General features: G+C 41.7%; 1 protein-coding gene across 3 annotated transcripts in view; it reads left to right on the top strand.

Annotated features, from left to right (window-relative positions):
• Positions 1-10,003: 10,003 nt before the first annotated feature.
• The window catches only part of LOC123770489 (agrin), a 31,835-nt gene continuing 22,183 nt past the window's right edge, over positions 10,004-19,655 (top strand). For 2 of the 3 annotated variants that reach the window (XM_045762411.2, XM_045762412.2), the window contains exons 1-2: positions 10,026-10,165; positions 18,001-18,141. In XM_045762411.2, coding sequence (XP_045618367.1) covers positions 18,042-18,141 — 100 coding nt within the window. In that variant the 5' untranslated portion in view covers positions 10,026-10,165; positions 18,001-18,041. Of the gene's footprint in view, positions 10,166-18,000; positions 18,142-19,655 lie in introns of all 3 variants that reach the window. The other variant, XM_045762408.2, reaches the window with a different exon arrangement.

The raw sequence follows: 19,655 nt of genomic DNA, 5'->3' as shown, positions 1-19,655 counted from the left end.
ATTTCCCGAATTGTTTTCTGTTCTAACTGCCTTTCGTCAGTCTTATATGAGTGTTTCAATTTCCGCTCGATTTCTTCAATCTCCCTATTTAAATTATTCCTTCTTTGACGGGAAATTCGTGTCTGCATAAGCATTTCCGTTATTTTTTTCCTTCGTTTATAGTGTCGTCTGCGTTCTTTTTCTACGTTGGATCTCTTTCTGGCTTTCCTCAAAGGAACATGTTTCAGACAGACTTGATACGCTTCCGAAGTCAGTTTTTCTATTCCTTCTGTAGGACTTGTATTACTTAGAACAGTTCCCCATGGAATGTTTGTAAGTTCCCTGTTTATTATCTCCCAGTCTATCCTTTTATTATTAAAATTGAATTTACTGAATAACCCCTCTCGCTTGATCAACGTTTTAGGTCTATTCTGAGTATTGATGGTCGTTTGCACTTCAATGAGCTTGTGATCTGAGTATGTGGTATCTGATATCGTAATGATAATGTCTTTATTGTTCATAAAATTGAGATCTAAAATGTTATCAGTACTACCGCTTATAATTCCTTTATCGTACATCACCAGTTAGTGATGCATAGTAAAAGAGAGAGCGAGAGAGAGCGAGCGAGAGAGCGAGCGAGAGAGCGAGCGAGAGAGAGACAGAGAGAGAGAGAGAGTCAGAGCGAGAGAGTGAGGATAAGGTGTATAATCACCTCTGATGACTACTCAGGGGAAACCCAACTACCTGCTACCCTCCCACCAACAACACACAACACCTGCCCTCATCACTGCCACCAACATATGCTGGAAACTTTCCAATGTTGAATTTCACACCTCACATGTTGGAAATTATTTCAACTGGATTTGGACCAAACCTCCGTCCTTGCTCATAAAGAATTCTCCTGACACCAAACCCTTCAAAGAAACAAATGTCTTCTGTGTCTTCACATGTACTTGTGGACTGTCAGCTCCAACGAACTCAATATATAGGCAAGACAACACCATCAAGATGCCTAACACTGCACAAGCAGCAAGGCTCTACCAAAGAACATACAGTCTCCAGATGTTCACCAACAGAGATATCCTCACAAACACCAAAATAACCGACATATACAGCGACAACAGAAGACTGGACTTGGGGGAAGCGCTTAGTCATGGGTTCGTATCCTGGCCGGGGAGGATTTACTGGGCGCAAATCCTTAACTGTAGCCTCTGTTTAACTCAACAGTAAAATGTGTACTTGGTTGTAACAACGATTCTTCGCGGCGGGGATCGTATTCCAGGGAACTGCCCGAAACGCTACGCGTACTAGTGGCTCTACAAGACTGTAAGAACTCTTGTATATATAAATTATACATTAAGCACACCAAGCCACGCATCAATACCCATCCAACACCACATCTCACTCTGCCAACGTCCAGAACACGACGAAACATCCAACATACTGCGCCAGCCATCGTGGACACACAGGAGACTGGTGAGCTGAAGTGAACCTATTGGCCCATAAGTGAGCCAATCATCACCTTCACCTCACTTCACAGTGGTACAACACCCGGCTTTGTATAGTGATACAGTGGTACAACACCTGGCTTTGTAAAGTGGTACAGTGGTACAACACCTGGCTTTGTATAGTGGTACAACACTTGGCTTTGTATAGTGGTACAGTGGTACAACACCCGGCTTTGCATAGTGGTACAGTGGTGCAACACCCGGCTTTGTATAGTGGTACAACACCTGGCTTTGTATAGTGGTACAACACCCGGCTTTGTATAGTGGTACAGTGGTACAACACCCGGCTTTGTATAGTGGTACAGTGGTACAACACCCGGCTTTGTATAGTGGTACAGTGGTATAACACCTGGCTTTGTATAGTGGTACAACACTTGGCTTTCTATAGTGGTACAGTGGTACAACACTTGGCTTTGTATAGTGGTACAGTGGTACAACACCCGGCTTTGCATTACGCGGGCGGAGGTTCTAGTTCCAGCAAGGGCATTTGAAACTTTGAAGTATATATATAACTTTCTTCTTTATATATATAAGAAACAGATACACAGAAAAATCAACAAACTCAAGTTATCATTGTTTGAATACCCTTGAACTCCCTCACCCCCCCCCCCCCCCCGCCCCCCGTCCATCCACCTATCCATTAACATCCAACGCCCCGAGAAGAGGCTTGGGGCGGAATCTGTCAATCACCATCATCCTAGAAAAAAAATATCAAATCATACAGAAATACATATATTCTCTCCGGGTAAGTATATCCCGGGCTAGACCTTCCTGGGATGCGAAATAATTACAAGAGGTGGCTCTGGCAATGATAGGCTTGACAATTGTTGTCAATATATATATATTGGTTAGGTCATTGTTGGATAAAAATGGGTCCACGGGTTCGAGACCCATACAGCCCGGGTGACTGGAATCATTGATGCATCTTCTTTAAGCTATTTTTTTGATGTTTCTTTGTCGAATCTGGTCTTTTGTGGATGGAGGTGGCTTTTACCAATTTTTTTCATCATATAAAAGGGTGTAATGTATGTTATCATTTTATTAATTCTGCTAGAATTTACCTACTTAAAATTATCTGTTAGATTAAGGATCTGCCCGAAACGCTGCGCGTACTAGTGGCTTTACAAGAATGTAAATACTATGCTATGTATTCTCACAAACCCATTGTACCTTCTTGTATATAAATAAATAAATAAATAAATAAATAAATAAATAAATAAATAAATAAATAAATAAATAAACTTATATATGTGAATTTTTTGTTTTAACTCATTTGCGTTTCCAGCTTTCATCTTTGTCCTCTTGTCTTGTTTTAGCTAGATTTAAAATAGGCTGTCCTTGTTCAATCTTATATATTCTCTTCGGTATCTTGTATGTAACGATCATGTCCCCTCTATGTTACTTCTCTTGTCTGCGGTGTTCAGAGTGTGTTTTAATTACTTGCAAACACACACACGTGTGTGTGTGTGTATTCACCTAGTTGTGCTTTGCGAGGGTGCTTACATTAAGTGTGAAAGAAACGTTGCCCATTTGTTTCTGTCTGGTCCAGGAATCGAACCCGGGCCACAGAATTATGAGTCCTGCGCGCTGTCCACTCAGCTATCAGACCCCTATGTATATATGTGTGTGTGTGTGTGTGTGTGTACTCACTTAATTGTGCTTGCGGGTGTTGAGCTCTGGCTCTTTAGTCCCGCCTCTCAACCGTCAATCAACAGGACCACAGAATTGTGTGTGTGTGTGTGTGTGTGTGTGTGTGAGTATTGTTAGAACCTTAGTAACACGTGTGTAATTGTTAGTTTAGAACAATAAAATGTTCTAACCTAATAAGCATAAACCTCCAATAATTGACACATTGTGTGAACCAAAACAACCCACATAACCCGACTGATGCATAGAAAACGTAGAGTTATGTGAGCCATGGCGGCGCTGTAGACCATAACGTCCAGAATTAGACGTATTTGTTGAGAGGGACGAGTTTTCCAGCGAGACAGGATCAAGGTCGAGCGGACTCGCCGCCACAAAGCACCAGTGAAAGTCAAGAGTTGTGGCCCTCACACAGTAGTGGGGTAACAGTGCCCTCACGCTCATACGGCACTTGAGCGGTGACTGGCTTATACCCAGTGTGGACCAGCTGGGGCCAAACACAGCTGGCTCCTAGTGTGGTCCATCTGTAGTCTTAAACCTGGTTTCTAGAGTGGTCCAGTTGAGGTCTCAGACGTGCAGCTGGTCCCTATAATGCCGGTCCGTCCCTCGTACGCATCTAGTTGTGCATGCGGGGATTGAGCTTAGGTCCTTTGGTCACTCTCCTTATGGTCCATTTGAGGTCTTAATAAGCTTCAACCACCCTCCCCCACACCAAGTGGAGATCAGCTGACATGGAAAGCCTTTAGCGTTACTCCGTACCCCCTTGTAAATAATAGTCATGACCTATATACTAATAACTAAAAATCGCAGAACTAAATAACTATATCCCAACCCTAATATACAAACAAATGTATGCCTTTTTAGCACAAACTACTGTTTAGCAACAACTACGCATTATGCAAGATACATTAAACTAAGTATCATTTGTAAATTCATTATCTATAAAACCAAATAAAAATTTTCAAACTAAGATTTTTATATCATATAATATATTCCTCTTCTTCTTCGTACATACAGTAAGTTTTAAGTTCTAGTCAAAGTTCAAGTCTAAAGCATAAGCTTTCTGACCAGTCACTAATCTAATTTAGTGGCTGTAATACACTAGCTACATTCAAGACATATGAAATAGAACTTTTTAACTCACCGAAGCCTTTCTTCCATAACTCATCCCGTTATATAGTTTGAATTCACAGAAGCCTCGGACAATACTGTATTGTCCGAGGCCTCTGCATATAGAACATTCTTAAACAATACGAATAGCCTCGCACTTTTATTTACAGATTCAAACCCCAAAAAAACAACGTTGTTGCTTAAGGCAAAGTAATATAAGAGAAACACAAGTAAATATTATAACTCTCAAAAACAATTAAGCGTAAATTAGTAAATTTACTGCATTTAATATTATCTTATATTAGATCAATAAATATGTTGAATGCAGTTCATTGTTGCATATAGAGCAGCAGAGGTGCTGTCAGACGTTATTTTTCGTTTGGTGTTGGGTTTAAGACCTATCAACCTCTGGAGGGTTATTAAGGCCTATCAACCTCTGGAGGGTTATTAAGGCCTGTCATCCTCTGGAGGGTTATTAAGGCCTGTCAACCTCTGGAGGGTTATTAAGGCCTATCAACCTCTGGAGGGTTATTAAGGTATATCAACCTCTGGGGGGTTATTAAGGCCTATCAACCTCTGGAGGATTATTAAGGCCTATCAACCTCTGGAGGGTTATTAAGGCCTATCAACCTCTGGAGGATTATTAAGGCCTATCAACCTCTGGAGGGTTATTTAGACCTATCAACCTCTGGAGGGTTATTAAGGCCTATCAACCTCTGGAAGGTTATTAAGGCCTATCAACCTCTGGAGGGTTATTAAGGCCTATCAACCTCTGGAGGGTTATTAAGGCCTATCAACCTCTGGAGGGCTATTAAGGCCTATCAACCTTTGGAGGGTTATTAAGGCCTATCAACCTCTGGAGGGTTATTAAGGCCTATCAACCTCTGGAGGGTTATTAAGGCCTATCAACCTCTGGAGGGTTATTAAGGCCTATCAACCTCTGGAGGGTTATTAAGGCCTATCAACCTCTGAAGGGTTATTAAGGCCTATCAACCTCTGGAGGGTTATTAAGGCCTATCAACCACTGGAGGGTTATTAAGGCCTATCAACCTCTGGAGGGTTATTAAGACCTATCAACCTCTGGATGGTTATTAAGACCTATCAACCTCTGGAGGGTTATTAAGGCCTATCAACCTCTGGAGGGTTATTAAGGCCTATCAACCTTTGGAGGGTTATTAAGACCTATCAACCTCTGAAGGGTTATTAAGGCCTATCAACCTCTGGAGGGTTATTAAGGCCTATCAACCACTGGAGGGTTATTAAGGCCTATCAACCTCTGGAGGGTTATTAAGACCTATCAACCTCTGGAGGGTTATTAAGGCCTATCAACCTCTGGAGGGTTATTAAGGCCTATCAACCTCTGGAGGGTTATTAAGGCCTATCAACCTCTGGAGGGTTATTAAGGCCTATCAACCTCTGGAGGGTTATTAAGGCCTATCAACCTCTGGAGGGTTATTAAGGCCTATCAACCTCTGAAGGGTTATTAAGGCCTATCAACCTCTGGAGGGTTATTAAGGCCTATCAACCACTGGAGGGTTATTAAGGCCTATCAACCTCTGGAGGGTTATTAAGGCCTATCAACCTCTGGAGGGTTATTAAGGCCTATCAACCTCTGGAGGGTTATTAAGACCTATCAACCTCTGGAGGGTTATTAAGGCCTATCAACCTCTGGAGGGTTATTAAGGCCTATCAACCTCTGGAGGGTTATTAAGGCCTATCAACTTCTGTTCAAATGTCTTATTTTTTACTGTCTGTTGTAGTAAATAAGAGGTTATACTATCTCTTTTTTACTCTATGTTGTTTTCTGTTACTTTGAGGCTTCTGTCCTGTGCCTCTTTTTTCTTAAGAGTCTCTCTCTCTCCGCCCCTCTTATCTGTCTCGTTAGATTCCCGCATATTCCAACTTTCATTCCACGTTTCGATATATATTTTTGTCCAAATTTTAGACATTTGCGTTTTGTTTCCCCCAATTCTTTCTCACGGGTGTCCAGCCTCCTCTGGCTCCCCAAACCTTGGCATTTTCACCAGCCGTGAGAGTAAGAACATTTCCAACATCAGATCATAGAAGGTTAGTTGTGATTCGCGTGGCATTTAGAGGAGAAAATGCGTGGGGGCATCTGTGTCTGATTCTAAAAATGGAGATATTGTAAAGGTAAAAAATATGGGATATTTTATAAAATATCATAATATAATGATAATATTATATAAAATTATATATTATATATTATAATATATAAAATTATATATTATATATTATAATATATAAAATTATATATTAAATATTATTAAATTATATTAAGTAAATAAAATTATATATTATATATATATTATAAAAAATAATATTATAAAATATAAAAAAAAATAAAAATAAAGAACATTTACGTATGATTCCTAGAATGATTCAACTATGAGGGGAAAGAGCCAAGCCATCACGCCTATATAACACTTGAAAGGGGTCAGGAAATAAGGATTTGGGATGGGACGGAGGGAAAGGAATGGTGCCCCAGCCACTTGTATGGACGGTCGGGGGATTGAACGCCGGCCTACATGACGCGAGACCGTCGCTCTACCGTCCACCCCCAAGTGGTTGAGCAAGTGGAGATATTTTAAAATGTAGAAATATGGGACATTTGCGTCTGATTCCTTAACTTCTGGCATTTGAAGTTGGCAATTCTTTGGGCATTTTTGTTTGTTTGAATTTTTACATTTAAAGATGGAAACACTTTATGTTTGTGTTAAGTGCTAAGTGCTAAGTGCTAAGTGTTAAGTGTTAAGTGCTAAGTGCTAAGTGTTAAGTGTTAAATGTTAAGTGCTAAGTGTTAAGTGTTAAGTGCTAAGTGCTAAGTGTTAAGTGTTAAGTGTTAAGTGTTAAGTGCTAAGTGTTAAGTGTTAAGTGCTAAGTGTTAAGTGTTAAGTGCAGTAAACATGTTAAGGACCCCCAAGGGGGGGGGGGGGGTTCAGGACTCCTCCCCAGGGGGCGAATCTTGAGGTTATCTTGAGGTTATCTTGAGATGATTTCGAGGCTTTAGTGTCCCCGCGGCCCGGTCCTCGACCAGGCCTCCACCCCCAGGAAGCAGCCCGTGACAGCTGACTAACACCCAGGTACCTATTTACTGCTAGGTAACAGAGGCATCAGGGTGAAAGAAACTCTGGCCATTGTTTCTCGCCGGCGCCCGGGATCGAACCCGGGACCACAGGATCACGCGTCCAGTGTTCTGTCCTCAATCTCTGTTTACATTTATTAAAAAGTTGACGAGCATACAGCTGTATACATAATACAGCAACTCATGATGAGTTGCTGTATGATGAATTACACAACAACGAGGGGGAGTAATACAACTATAACCTTGGCTTCGTTATTGATATCAACTCGTAACCTCTAAGGTAAATAAAGCTGCATTGAGGAGAGATGCACCGGTTTCGTCAATGGCTGATGAGTTCTGGCCATGGACTATAATATGATACTAGGTTGTTAAGGCAACAGTTAAATACGGAAGATTAATACAGCACCATCTGAGACGCTAACGAACAAGCTAACGATCGAACTACCGGTCAAACTGCCGGTCAAACTAACGGTCAAACTAACGGTCAAACTAAGGACAGGAAGAAATCCCTGAAAACCCGGCCCGCTAAGTCACCTAAGTCTCCCACACTGCGGACTCTGATGTAGGCCTCTCGTGTAAGCCTCTAGTGTAGGCCTCTCGTGTCAGTCAACCCAATTCCCCTCAGATGTTAACGGCCTGACGTCATCACCCACGTCACTAACCGGATAACGTATGACGTCACCACCCACGCCAGTAACGCGCTTGCTCAGTAGCAAACAAGGGAGGTAGAAGGGAACACGATAACGTAGACAAGATAACCAGTGAAGGAATAATTAAAAAATAGAGTTAATACAATGGAGAAGAGGAAGCGTAGAGTAGATTGTAGCATATAAAGCAACGCCGGGGGGTAGGGGGGTACATTAACAGATGAAACGGATCACTAACAGAGGCAAGGGACCCACTAACAGAAGCAAGGGACCACTAACAAAAGCAATGGCCCACTAACAGAAGCAAGGGACCAACTAACAGAGGTAAGGGACCACTAACGGAAGCAAGGGACCACTAACAGAGGCAAGGGACCACTAACAGAAGCAAGGGACCACTAACAGAAGCAAGGGACCACTAACACATGCATATTCAATCTTTTGTCTAACAGGATAGCGTCGACCTGCTCTTCCGAGGTCGCCCGGTCTACTGCCAATACCTGCCCCAGGTACCAAGTGTACCTTAACCTTAAGGTACCAGATACCTTAACATTGTTACCAATAGCACAGAGATATTTGCTGGTTGGCTCTGTCCTTCACCATGTTTTCTGGTATTATCGTAATGGGTTGTATATATTTTATACTTTTTCCAATTTATTTGCCTGTGATTGAAATCCCCCAGTATTAGGCTTCGCTCCGATTGTCACTGTGGCTGTGTTTTATGTATAGCTTTATATAAGTCTCGTTGCATTGGTCGTAATTTTTTCATTTATCCTATTTAGTGAGGGGGATAATAAGTCACCGCTATCTACCTCTTTTCGCAACTTCCGCTGTTGTTATTCGTATTATGTACGCTTGCTGGTCTGGAAATTAATTGATAATTGAAACAATTATCAATTGTTTCCATTGATAATTGTACTTCAAAGCTTAAGTGTAGGTGTGGCTTTAGTGCTACAGTAACTCCTCTCTATTTCTTTATATCTTCATGAGGAGATTACATTTTCTATAACACTTGTCAGTTTAGTTTCTGTTATTGCTATAATGTGTGGTTGTTCCTCTGTCACTCCTAACTGTAAAACTATACCCAATTATTTTCATTCTATCTGCATCCGTGTATATAACTTGAATATGCGTGTGTGTGTGTGTGTGTGTCTGTTTGTGTGTGTGAGAGAGAGAGGAGAGAGAGAGAGAGAGAGAAGGAGAGAGAGAGAGAAGGAGAGAGAGAGAGAAGGAGAGAGAGAGAGAAGGAGAGAGAGAAGGAGAGAGAGAGAGAGAGAGAGAGAGAGAGAGAAGGAGAGAGAGAGAGAGAAGGAGAGAGAGAGAGAGAGAAGGAGAGAGAGAGAGAAGGAGAGAGAGAGAGAGAGAAGGAGAGAGAGAGAGAGAAAGAGAGAAATGATTTCACATTACCAGTTACAGGAACCCCCTCACTTCCAGGTACATACAACCTGCCAGGTGAACAGAGGCATCAGATGAAAAGGCAAAAAACGACTAAACACCTCATTTTCACACAAAAATCTCCCTGACATCAACTGAAGCCACCTACAACAACCACATCTCCTTAGGTCGTCACTTAGTGCTTTCTTAGACTCAATTCACTTTACCTGGTCGACATCAGGCGGACCTGATGCACTTACCAGCTACTTATATCAGGTCCACCTTAAATCACCGGACCAGGTCAACACAGGTGAACATAACAGTGATGAACAGACTAATAATGTTATTATCGTTTAGCGGGTTACCTCAGTTCAAGGAGTGACTATTAGGGTTAACCGCTCACCACATGCTTCTAATGCATATCAATCATTTGGAGTCGTTTAAATAACTACTCAATCGTGCAATTGGCACCCAATTGGCAGTGTGATGACACTGGTTCCAATCTGAAGTCCTTGGAAAGGCTTCACATCCAATTAAACTGATGACTTTAGTGACTGAGATACAATATTAAGGGCACTCCTTCACCTACACTTGGCAACACTGTTGTTTCCTTTAAGGACGTGACGCTGCTTGCAGACTCCAGTGTCTCTGTGGCTGTCGAGGCGAGTGGTTGCTCGCGCTCCTTCCTCTCTCTCGTCACCTCTGTGTCGGTGGTGTGTGTGTATGTGTGTGAATCAGGTGGATATTATTCACACACACATACATACATACATACGCGCGCGTACATACACGGGCTACTCAACGTAAGTACAAAACAGTCAACGATATTATTGCGGAACCATTGAAAGCATTTGAGCTCAAAATCTGTATTTTTCACAAAATTGTTGAGATCTCCAGCGATTCAATTCAGTTGTCTGACTCAGTAGGTAATTAGCCTCAGAACGGGGGCTCGTCCGCGTGCCTGTGTTTCAAACGCACGTCTGGGGATGTGTAGGTCATTCATACATCATCTGGAGATGTGTAGGTCATTCACACATCACCTGGAGATGTGTAGGTCATTCACACATCACCTGGAGATGTGTAGGTCATTCACACATCATCTGGAGATGTGTAGGTCATTCACACATCATCTGGAGGTGTGTAGGTCATTCACACATCATCTGGAGATGTGTAGGTCATTCACACATCATCTGGAGATGTGTAGGTCATTCACACATCACCTGGAGATGTGTAGGTCATTCACACATCATCTGGAGATGTGTAGGTCATTCACACATCATCTGGAGATGTGTAGGTCATTCACACATCACCTCTAGATGTGTAGGTCATTCACACATCATCTGGAGATGTGTAGGCCATTCACACATCATCTGGAGATGTGTAGGTCATTCACACATCACCTGGAGATGTGTAGGTCATTCACACATCACCTGGAGATGTGTAGGTCATTCACACATCATCTGGAGATGTGTAGGTCATTCACACATCATCTGGAGATGTGTAGGTCATTCACACATCATCTGGAGATGTGTAGGTCATTCACACATCACCTGGAGATGTGTAGGTCATTCACACATCACCTGGAGATGTGTAGGTCATTCACACATCACCTGGAGATGTGTAGGTCATTCACACATCACCTGGAGATGTGTAGGTCATTCACACATCACCTGGAGATGTGTAGGTCACTCACACATCATCTGGAGATGTGTAGGTCATTCACACATCATCTGGAGATGTGTAGGTCATTCACACATCTCCTAGAGATGCTTAGATCATGCAATATCCACCTAAGCTTGCAGTCACATGACTGAGAAGGCGGATATACATGTTAAGGAACACAGAACCATTCTTATTCAGAAAGATTAGTTCAGGGAGGAAATGCTTGAGTGAGCCAGGCAGAGGAGGCAATTCTAAGTCTTAGAGGGAACAGGGGGACTCGGGAGAGAGGAGAAGGGAACAGGAGATGAGTAACGGATCATCCAAGACTAGCCTGAGTCACATTTTCTATCCTGAAGGATAGAAGCTGTAACGGTAGACAAGGAATTCGATGGCAAGTAATTCCTATCCTATCCAACCCTATCACTGGGTATATACTCTTGCTCTCTCTCAGCAATTCCAGTCATTCTTGAAATTTAACCAACCCATCCTCCCGTTCCTTATCTAACCCGTCTTCCTAATAGTTCGTCGCATTTTGACGTATATTACCGAAGGTTTGAAACTAGAAAATGACAGCGGCTGGCGAAATTTGACATACTGTCCCGTTTTCTGTTCGTGGGTCTTCTGGCAGATTACGGTAAGGGGGCACTTAAGTACGACAGATGAAAATTAGGTCTGATAAAGACCTTTTGTGCCCTCTGTAATGCTTTTTGCGCTACAGCTCACAGGATGAGTATAGGGTGCACAATAAACTTGTCGCCTCCGGCGGCAATAGTCAAAAAGTCAATTAAGTTTGACAGTTTCTAGACGTTGAAAATGCTCGCGAGAACGAGCTGCCTTATTCCCAGTACAACAAGCAAACTCTTCTGCTTATTTTTATTTTTTTGCAATTTTTCACCCTCATCAGCGAAGCCTTATTGCCTCCTGCCTCCATATTCGTAGCCTGGCCACATACCACTCCACTATCACTGTCCCTGTGAAGCCCCTTCATAGATCTCATCCCTCTGTAATTCTAGAGTGTGGTTCACAAATGAAGATGGATTCTGTAACAAAGCAAAGGAAATAAATGAAAAACATTAGGGACCAAACCAAACATAATGGCATTGGTAAAGACAATATATATATATATATATATATATATATATATATATATATATATATATATATATATATATATAAATATATATATATATATATATATATATAAATATATATATATAAATATATATATATATATAAATAAATATATATAAATATATATATATATATATAAATAAATATATATATATATATATATATATATATATATATAAATATATATAAATATATATATATATATAGATATATATATATATTAATATATATATATATATATATATATATATATATATATATATATATATATATATATATATATATATATATATATGTGTGTGTGTGTGTGTGTTAGCGAACATAGTTTTTGAAGTTGATTAATCAACTCGCGTAAACGAACGACCTTGAGAATCGAACCTGTTCTCAGGCCAGTGTCCTGTACACACAGCTACAATATCTTCACAATTATTCAATGCCTGTTGTCCTCTTTTCTATCCGCTCCACTCAATCCCTCTCCCTAATCTGATCCTTTACCAACCAGTTGGTCTATCACTAACCTAATCCTGTTATTTAATTAAATGTTCAATCTCCACTCCTCACGTATTGTTGTTGTTGTTGTTAATAATTCGCTACCTGGAACAGAGTTCCAAGTAGCACGGGCTATGGTGAGCCCGTAGTGCCTTATATACCTAACGTATATGGACTTCTCACGTATTATGTTGTAAATAAATGGTACTTGACTGCGCACGTGGGAGTGGACAAGTGCACATGTAAAACGGGTTATAGACCCTAAGTTGGCGGACAGAAGATGGGACGTGAGGGGTTAGGTAAATAGGAAGAATGGGGAGGAAGAGATAGTGAGAATAGATGAAGGGAAGGTTAATGGGTAAGAGCGTGGGAAGGGTTATGGTGAAGGTTGTTTGTGAGGCTGTGGGTGGATTAGGTTTGGGGGCGGAGAGGGGGGGGGCGGATAGGAACGTGTTTAATAACCTTGGCTTGGAACGAATACTTAGAGGGGGGGGGAGGGGATTCAGGATCTTTTGTAGGTGGAGGGGGATTGTGGAATGTCTTTTTGATGGTAGGGAGTATTGGGAGAGAATAGGGAGAGTAAAAAGATTGGATCGGATTGGTGTTAGAATTACAATCTATCAATCTCTGAAGGGTTATAAAGGTCTATCAACCTCTGGAGGGTTATTAAGGCCTATCAACCTCTAGAGGGTTATTAAGGCCTATCAACCTCTGGAGGGTTATTAAGGTCTATCAACCTCTGGAGGGTTATTAAGGTCTATTAACCTCTGGAGGGTTATTAAGGCCTGTCAACCTCTGGAGGGTTATTAAAGCTTATTAACCTCTGAAGGGTTATTAAGGTCTATCAACCTCTGGAGGGTTAAGGCCTATCAACCTCTGGAGGGTTATTAAGGTCTATCAACCTCTGGAGGGTTATTAAGGCCTATCAACCTCTGGAGGGTTATTAAGGCCTATCAACCTCTGGAGGGTTATTAAGGCCTATCAACCTCTGGAGGGTTATTAAGGCCTATTAACCTCTGGAGGGTTATTAAGGCTTATCAACCCCTGGAGGGTTATTAAGACCTATCAACCTCTGGAGGGTTATTAAGGCCTATCAACCTCTGGAGGGTTATTAAGACCTATCAACCTCTGGAGGGTTATTAAGGCCTATCAACCTCTGGAGGGTTATTAAGGCCTATTAACCTCTGGAGGGTTATTAAGGCCTGTCAACCTCTGGAGGGTTATTAAGGTCTATCAACCTCTGGAGGGTTATTAAGGCCTATCAACCTCTGGAGGGTTATTAAGGCGTATTAACCTCTGGAGGGTTATTAAGGCCTGTCAACCTCTGGAGGGTTATTAAGGCCTATTAACCTATGGAGGGTTATTAAGGCCTATCAACCTCTGGAGGGTTATTAAGGCCTATCAACCCCTGGAGGGTTATTAAGACCTATCAACCTCTGGAGGGTTATTAAGGCCTATCAACCTCTGGAGGGTTATTAAGACCTATCAACCTCTGGAGGGTTATTAAGGCCTATTAACCTCTGGAGGGTTATTAAGACCTATTAACCTCTGGAGGGTTATTAAGACCTATCAACCTCTGGAGGGTTATTAAGGCCTATCAACCTCTGGAGGGTTATTAAGACCTATCAACCTCTGGAGGGTTATTAAAGCCTATCAACCTCTGGAGGGTTATTAAGGCCTATCAACCTCTGGAGGGTTATTAAGACCTATCAACCTCTGGAGTGTTATTAAAGCCACCCCAATGCCGTACTGATCAACCATGAAAGGTTTAGTGTAACCCTAACAATAGTTCAGGGCTAAACTCAGTGAATTTACCCCGAGATATGGGGATATACCTCTCAGTGTACTCTGTCAGAGTATTGGGGGGGGGGGGGGGGTCCGGGGAAATGGAGTGTAAGGAAAGTTATAGTGGCAGTAGAAGGGGAGATATACAGCCTGTCCTCTCATACTCAAGCTCCTTGACATTATATTCCAGCTCCTTGTCCTCATATCCCAGCTCCTTGTCCTCATACCCCAGCTCCTTGTCCTCATACCCCAGCTCCTTGTCCTCATATCCCAGCTCCTTGTCCTCATACCCCAGCTCCTTGTCCTCATATCCCAGCTCCTTGTCCTCATACCCCAGCTCCTTGTCCTCATATCCCAGCTCCTTGTCCTCATATCACAGTTCCTTGTCCTCATATCCCAGCTCCTTGTCCTCATACCCCAGCTCCTTGTCCTCATATCCCAGCTCCTTATCCTCATATCCCAGCTCCTTGTCCTCATACCCCAGCTCCTTGTCCTCATACCCCAGCTCCTTGTCCTCATATCCCAGCCTCCTTGTCCTCATATCCCAGCTCCTTGTCCTCATATCCCAGCCTCCTTGTCCTCATATCCCAGCTCCTTGTCCTCATACCCCAGCTCCTTGTCCTCATATCTCAGCTCCTTGTCCTCATACCCCAGCTCCTTGTCCTCATATCCCAGCTCCTTGTCCTCATATCCCTTCCAAGAGCTGTAGAGTCACACTGGTTTTAAAACTGTCTGATAATGACCTCACCTCAAGCCAACATAGCGGCGGGTCGTGTTCACAGCCACTCCTGCATACACCGTTAGTGCAACGAACTTCTGCCGGAGGTTGCATGTCAAGCTTGCAGTTGTTGTTTTTGTTGCAAGGACTTGACCGCAGTGCAGTCACCGAGAGGATAAACCTTTCATGCAAACGGCACCTACTGTCGAGAAGACTTGACCGAGTCTCTGAACGGGGTGTTGCCCGTCCATCTTTCCTCTCGTTTTCTTTGGATATTTCATTCGTTTTCCTTGATATAATATATATATATAATATATATATATATATATATATATATATATATATATATATATATATATATATATATATATATATATATATATATATAAGCCTATACTTGCATAAACCACAAGTGAAGATTAACAATCTTTGGACAACACCCACCAGTGGGACTCGAACCCAGAAAGCACAACTACCTTCCAGTAGCTGCCATAACTAGTACGCTTTAACCCACTACACCATCAGACCCTACAAAAGAAGTAGAGACTTCGAGATATATATACATCTCAAATATCTCCACTTCCCGAGGGCACCACCACACACACACACACACACACACACACACACACACACACACACACACACACACACACACACACGCGCGTGAAAGAGACCTGGGGGTGGACGTAACACCTAATCTATCTCCTGAGGCACATATTAATAGGATAACGACAGCAGCGTACTCTACACTGGCAAAAGTTAGAACATCATTCAGAAACCTAAGTAAGGAGGCATTTAGGGCGCTTTACACTGCCTACGTAAGGCCAGTCTTAGAGTATGCCGCCTCATCATGGAGTCCCCATCTGAAGAAGCATATAATGAAACTGGAAAAGGTTCAGAGGTTTGCAACGAGACTCGTCCCAGAGCTACGAGGGATGGGGTATGAGGAGCGCCTGAGGGAACTGTGCCTTACGACACTAGAAAGAAGAAGGGAGAGGGGGGACATGATAGGAACGTATAAGATACTCAGAGGGATTGACAGAGTGGACATAGACGAAATGTTCACACGGAATAGTAACAGAACGAGAGGACATGGATGGAAGCTTGAAACTCAGATGAGTCACAGAGATGTTAGGAAGTTTTCTTTTAGCGTGAGAGTAGTGGAAAAATGGTATGCACTTGGGGAACAGGTTGTGGAAGCAAATACTATTCATACTTTTAAAACCAGGTATGATAGGGAAATGGGACAGGAGTCATTGCTGTAAACAACCGATGCTCGAAAGGCGGGATCCAAGAGTCAATGCTCGATCCTGCAGACACAACTAGGTGAGTACACGCGCACACACACGGATGACAAGTTTGTGTATTCATATAGAGTACACCTGAAGAGGTGTACTCAGCGTCAGGCTACAACTTCCGGCTTCCCATCCTTGAGGTCATTGGTCTGTGGCCGTGAAGAATATACGGCTATTGCCAGACGTGCGGAGCAGAACGTGGGGTACGGAACGTGTTGTGTAGTACGTGGGGTACGGAACGTGTTGTGTAGTACGTGGGGTACGGAACGTGTTGTGTAGTACGTGGGGTACGGAACGTGTTGTGTAGTATGTGGGGTACGGAACGTGTTGTGTAGCACGTGGGGTACGGAACGTGTTGTGTAGTACGTGGGGTACGGAACGTGTTGTGTAGTACGTGGGGTACGGAACGTGTAGTGTAGTACGTGGGGTACGGAACGTGTTGTGTAGCACGTGGGGTACGGAACGTGTTGTGTAGTACGTGGGGTACGGAACGTGTAGTGTAGTACGTGGGGTACGGAACGTGTAGTGTAGTACGTGGGGTACGGAACGTGTAGTGTAGTACGTGGGGTACGGAACGTGTTGTGTAGTACGTGGGGTACGGAACGTGTAGTGTAGTACGTGGGGTACGGAACGTGTAGTGTAGTACGTGGGGTACGGAACGTCTTGTGTAGCACGTGGGGTACGGAACGTGTTGTGCAGAACGTGGGGTATGAAACGTATGATGTAGAACACGGGGTGTGGAACACGGGGTGTGGAACACGGGGTGTGGAGCGTGTGGGCAATAAATACATAGGAGGATACAGGCGGCATGTGTTGTAAAGCCCAAGTTAACGATGGACCGAATATGCGGCCTTGAAGCAACAGGCTTGGCTCGCGGGGAGCAACCTTACTACCTGTGGTGTGGTGGGGGTGTGTTAGTGGTGGTGTGGTGTTAGTGGTAGTGGTGGTGTGGTGTTAGGGGTGTGGGGGTGTGGTGTTAGAGGTGGTGGGGGGTGTGTTGGTGGGGGTGTGTTAGTGGGGGGTGTGGTGTTAGTGGTAGTGGGGGTGTGGTGTTAGAGGTGGTGGGGGGTGTGTTGGTGGGGGTGTGTTAGTGGGGGTTATATATATACTGCCCGAAACGCTGCGCGTGCTAGTGGCTTTACAAGACTGTAATTACCATATTTGTATCCTCACATTCCTTATGTACATTCTTGTATATGCATAAATAAATAAATAAATAAATACTAAAATCATTAGGTTGTTCTACAACAGCTTTTTCCCCAGAACACAACACGTAAGTCAATTTACATCCAGGTCCTCAGTGGGTTTACTTACAGGTACAACTGGAGAGTGGTAGTAGTTGTTGTCGAAGATTCAGCTACTTGGAACAAAAGTTCGAAGTCACTTGGACTATGGTTAGCCCGTAATGGACTTACTAGAGTAAAAACGGTGTTTAATATATAAAAATATGAAAAACAATATCAGTTGTTGTAAAAATAAATATATAAATCAATAACATAATGCTTAAAATAAAGTTTTATATGATATTTAAACAAATTATTATTTCTTTTACACTTAGCTGGTGTATAAAAAGGAAGGCAGCAGTCGAAAGGTTAAACAATGCAGGTGCTGCTGCTTATAATGCTGGGGACTGTATGTTCCCAGCTAGCAGGTGGGCTTAATTTATATTATCTACCTCCTCAACAAGCCAGAATACCAGGTTAGTCATTACATATTTCAAAGATTGTAATTAGTGTTCTATGTTACTTTTCTATCGCTGCTCTGTATTCTATTAATCGATTTGCTGTAGATGCATTGCTACCAAATAGTGCTGTTAGTATTATTTTTAGAGAAATAGTTTTTAAATTGCTATTAATTAACACCTCTGGGATATGCCTCTTATGATACTTCTTAGTTTTAATATACACTGAGGCGGTATACCTCACTTTTGTTTATAAACACTAATCATATATATATATATATATATATATATATATATATATATATATATATATATATATATATATATATATATATATATATATATATATATATACACACAAGCTAACTACGCTTTTTTCACAATAATAATTTTTCACTATAAATAGCTTTTAATATTCTCATCTAAAGCTTTCTTACTAATATCCACTTATCACATAAAAACAAAGTTACAGGTACGGCTGTATTTTGCCATGTTTCCATGGCACCATAGAAATTGTTGATGATTATACAATATGTAATTAATGGTATTATAAAATAGACAAGCACTTTAGTGAGTAACCACTGTAATCTATTGAGTCCCATGTATAGAAAATCTATCGAGTCCGATGTATAGAAAATGTAGATATTTGTGAATCGTTACTTTTCCCAGTAGTGTGTATCTATAACGTTTGTTACTATAACGTACAAAACTCGACCTATTAGTGGAGAGGACGGATTGGATAATTACGTTGGCATAGTGGTTGTAATTGCGGAAGATGCGGTTCTGAGAAAGACAATTGCTATAATAGAGATTCCGATATTGGAAACTGCGATAATGCATGTGTATAAGACTTGAGTTAGCGACAATAAAGATTCCATTAATAGTTGTTGCAATAATGACAAATCACGATAAAAGCAATTACAATAACGAAAATTTCGATCATATATGCAAGACGATTGCAATTATATTACATATTACTTCTTAATTTACATAAAGAAAACAATCTAAACTAGATTTTTTTAAAGTCAGACATCAGACTATCTTTGATTTTTAGACTGAGGACCTGGATGCAAGTCCAAAAATCTGGACTCTTGTTAACCCAGGAGCTTCAGGATCTGTCGATGTTCTCAGGGTAGCCAAGCCGAACACAAGCGAGGTACCACATTATAACTCACCATTGTAATTAACAAGAGATTCCTTGGTTGACCTTGGTGTGTATGACGTGATGTCTTAAACAAGCCATTTCTAAATATTTATATAAAAAAATTGTGATTAAGAACTTAGCGTACCAGGAAAACAAAAGAATTCGTTTTGTGAACATTTTATACAAAAGACCAAACGCAATGTTAAAATTAATCGTGAGTCATACGGATATTGATGAAATTTACGAGTAATGTAACAAAATACACCAAACAATATAGTTTTAGGCTGTAACTTAAGTCTAAAAATTGTGTTACTATTTTTGTTAAGATTAAGAACATAAGATTAGGAGAAAGTGCAGAAGGCCTACATTGTCCCATACGAAGCAGCAG

This window comes from Procambarus clarkii, chromosome 46 (assembly GCF_040958095.1).
Source record: "Procambarus clarkii isolate CNS0578487 chromosome 46, FALCON_Pclarkii_2.0, whole genome shotgun sequence".
In the NCBI taxonomy this organism is placed as follows: domain Eukaryota; kingdom Metazoa; phylum Arthropoda; class Malacostraca; order Decapoda; family Cambaridae; genus Procambarus; species Procambarus clarkii.
This window is presented reverse-complemented; position numbering and strand designations above follow the sequence as displayed.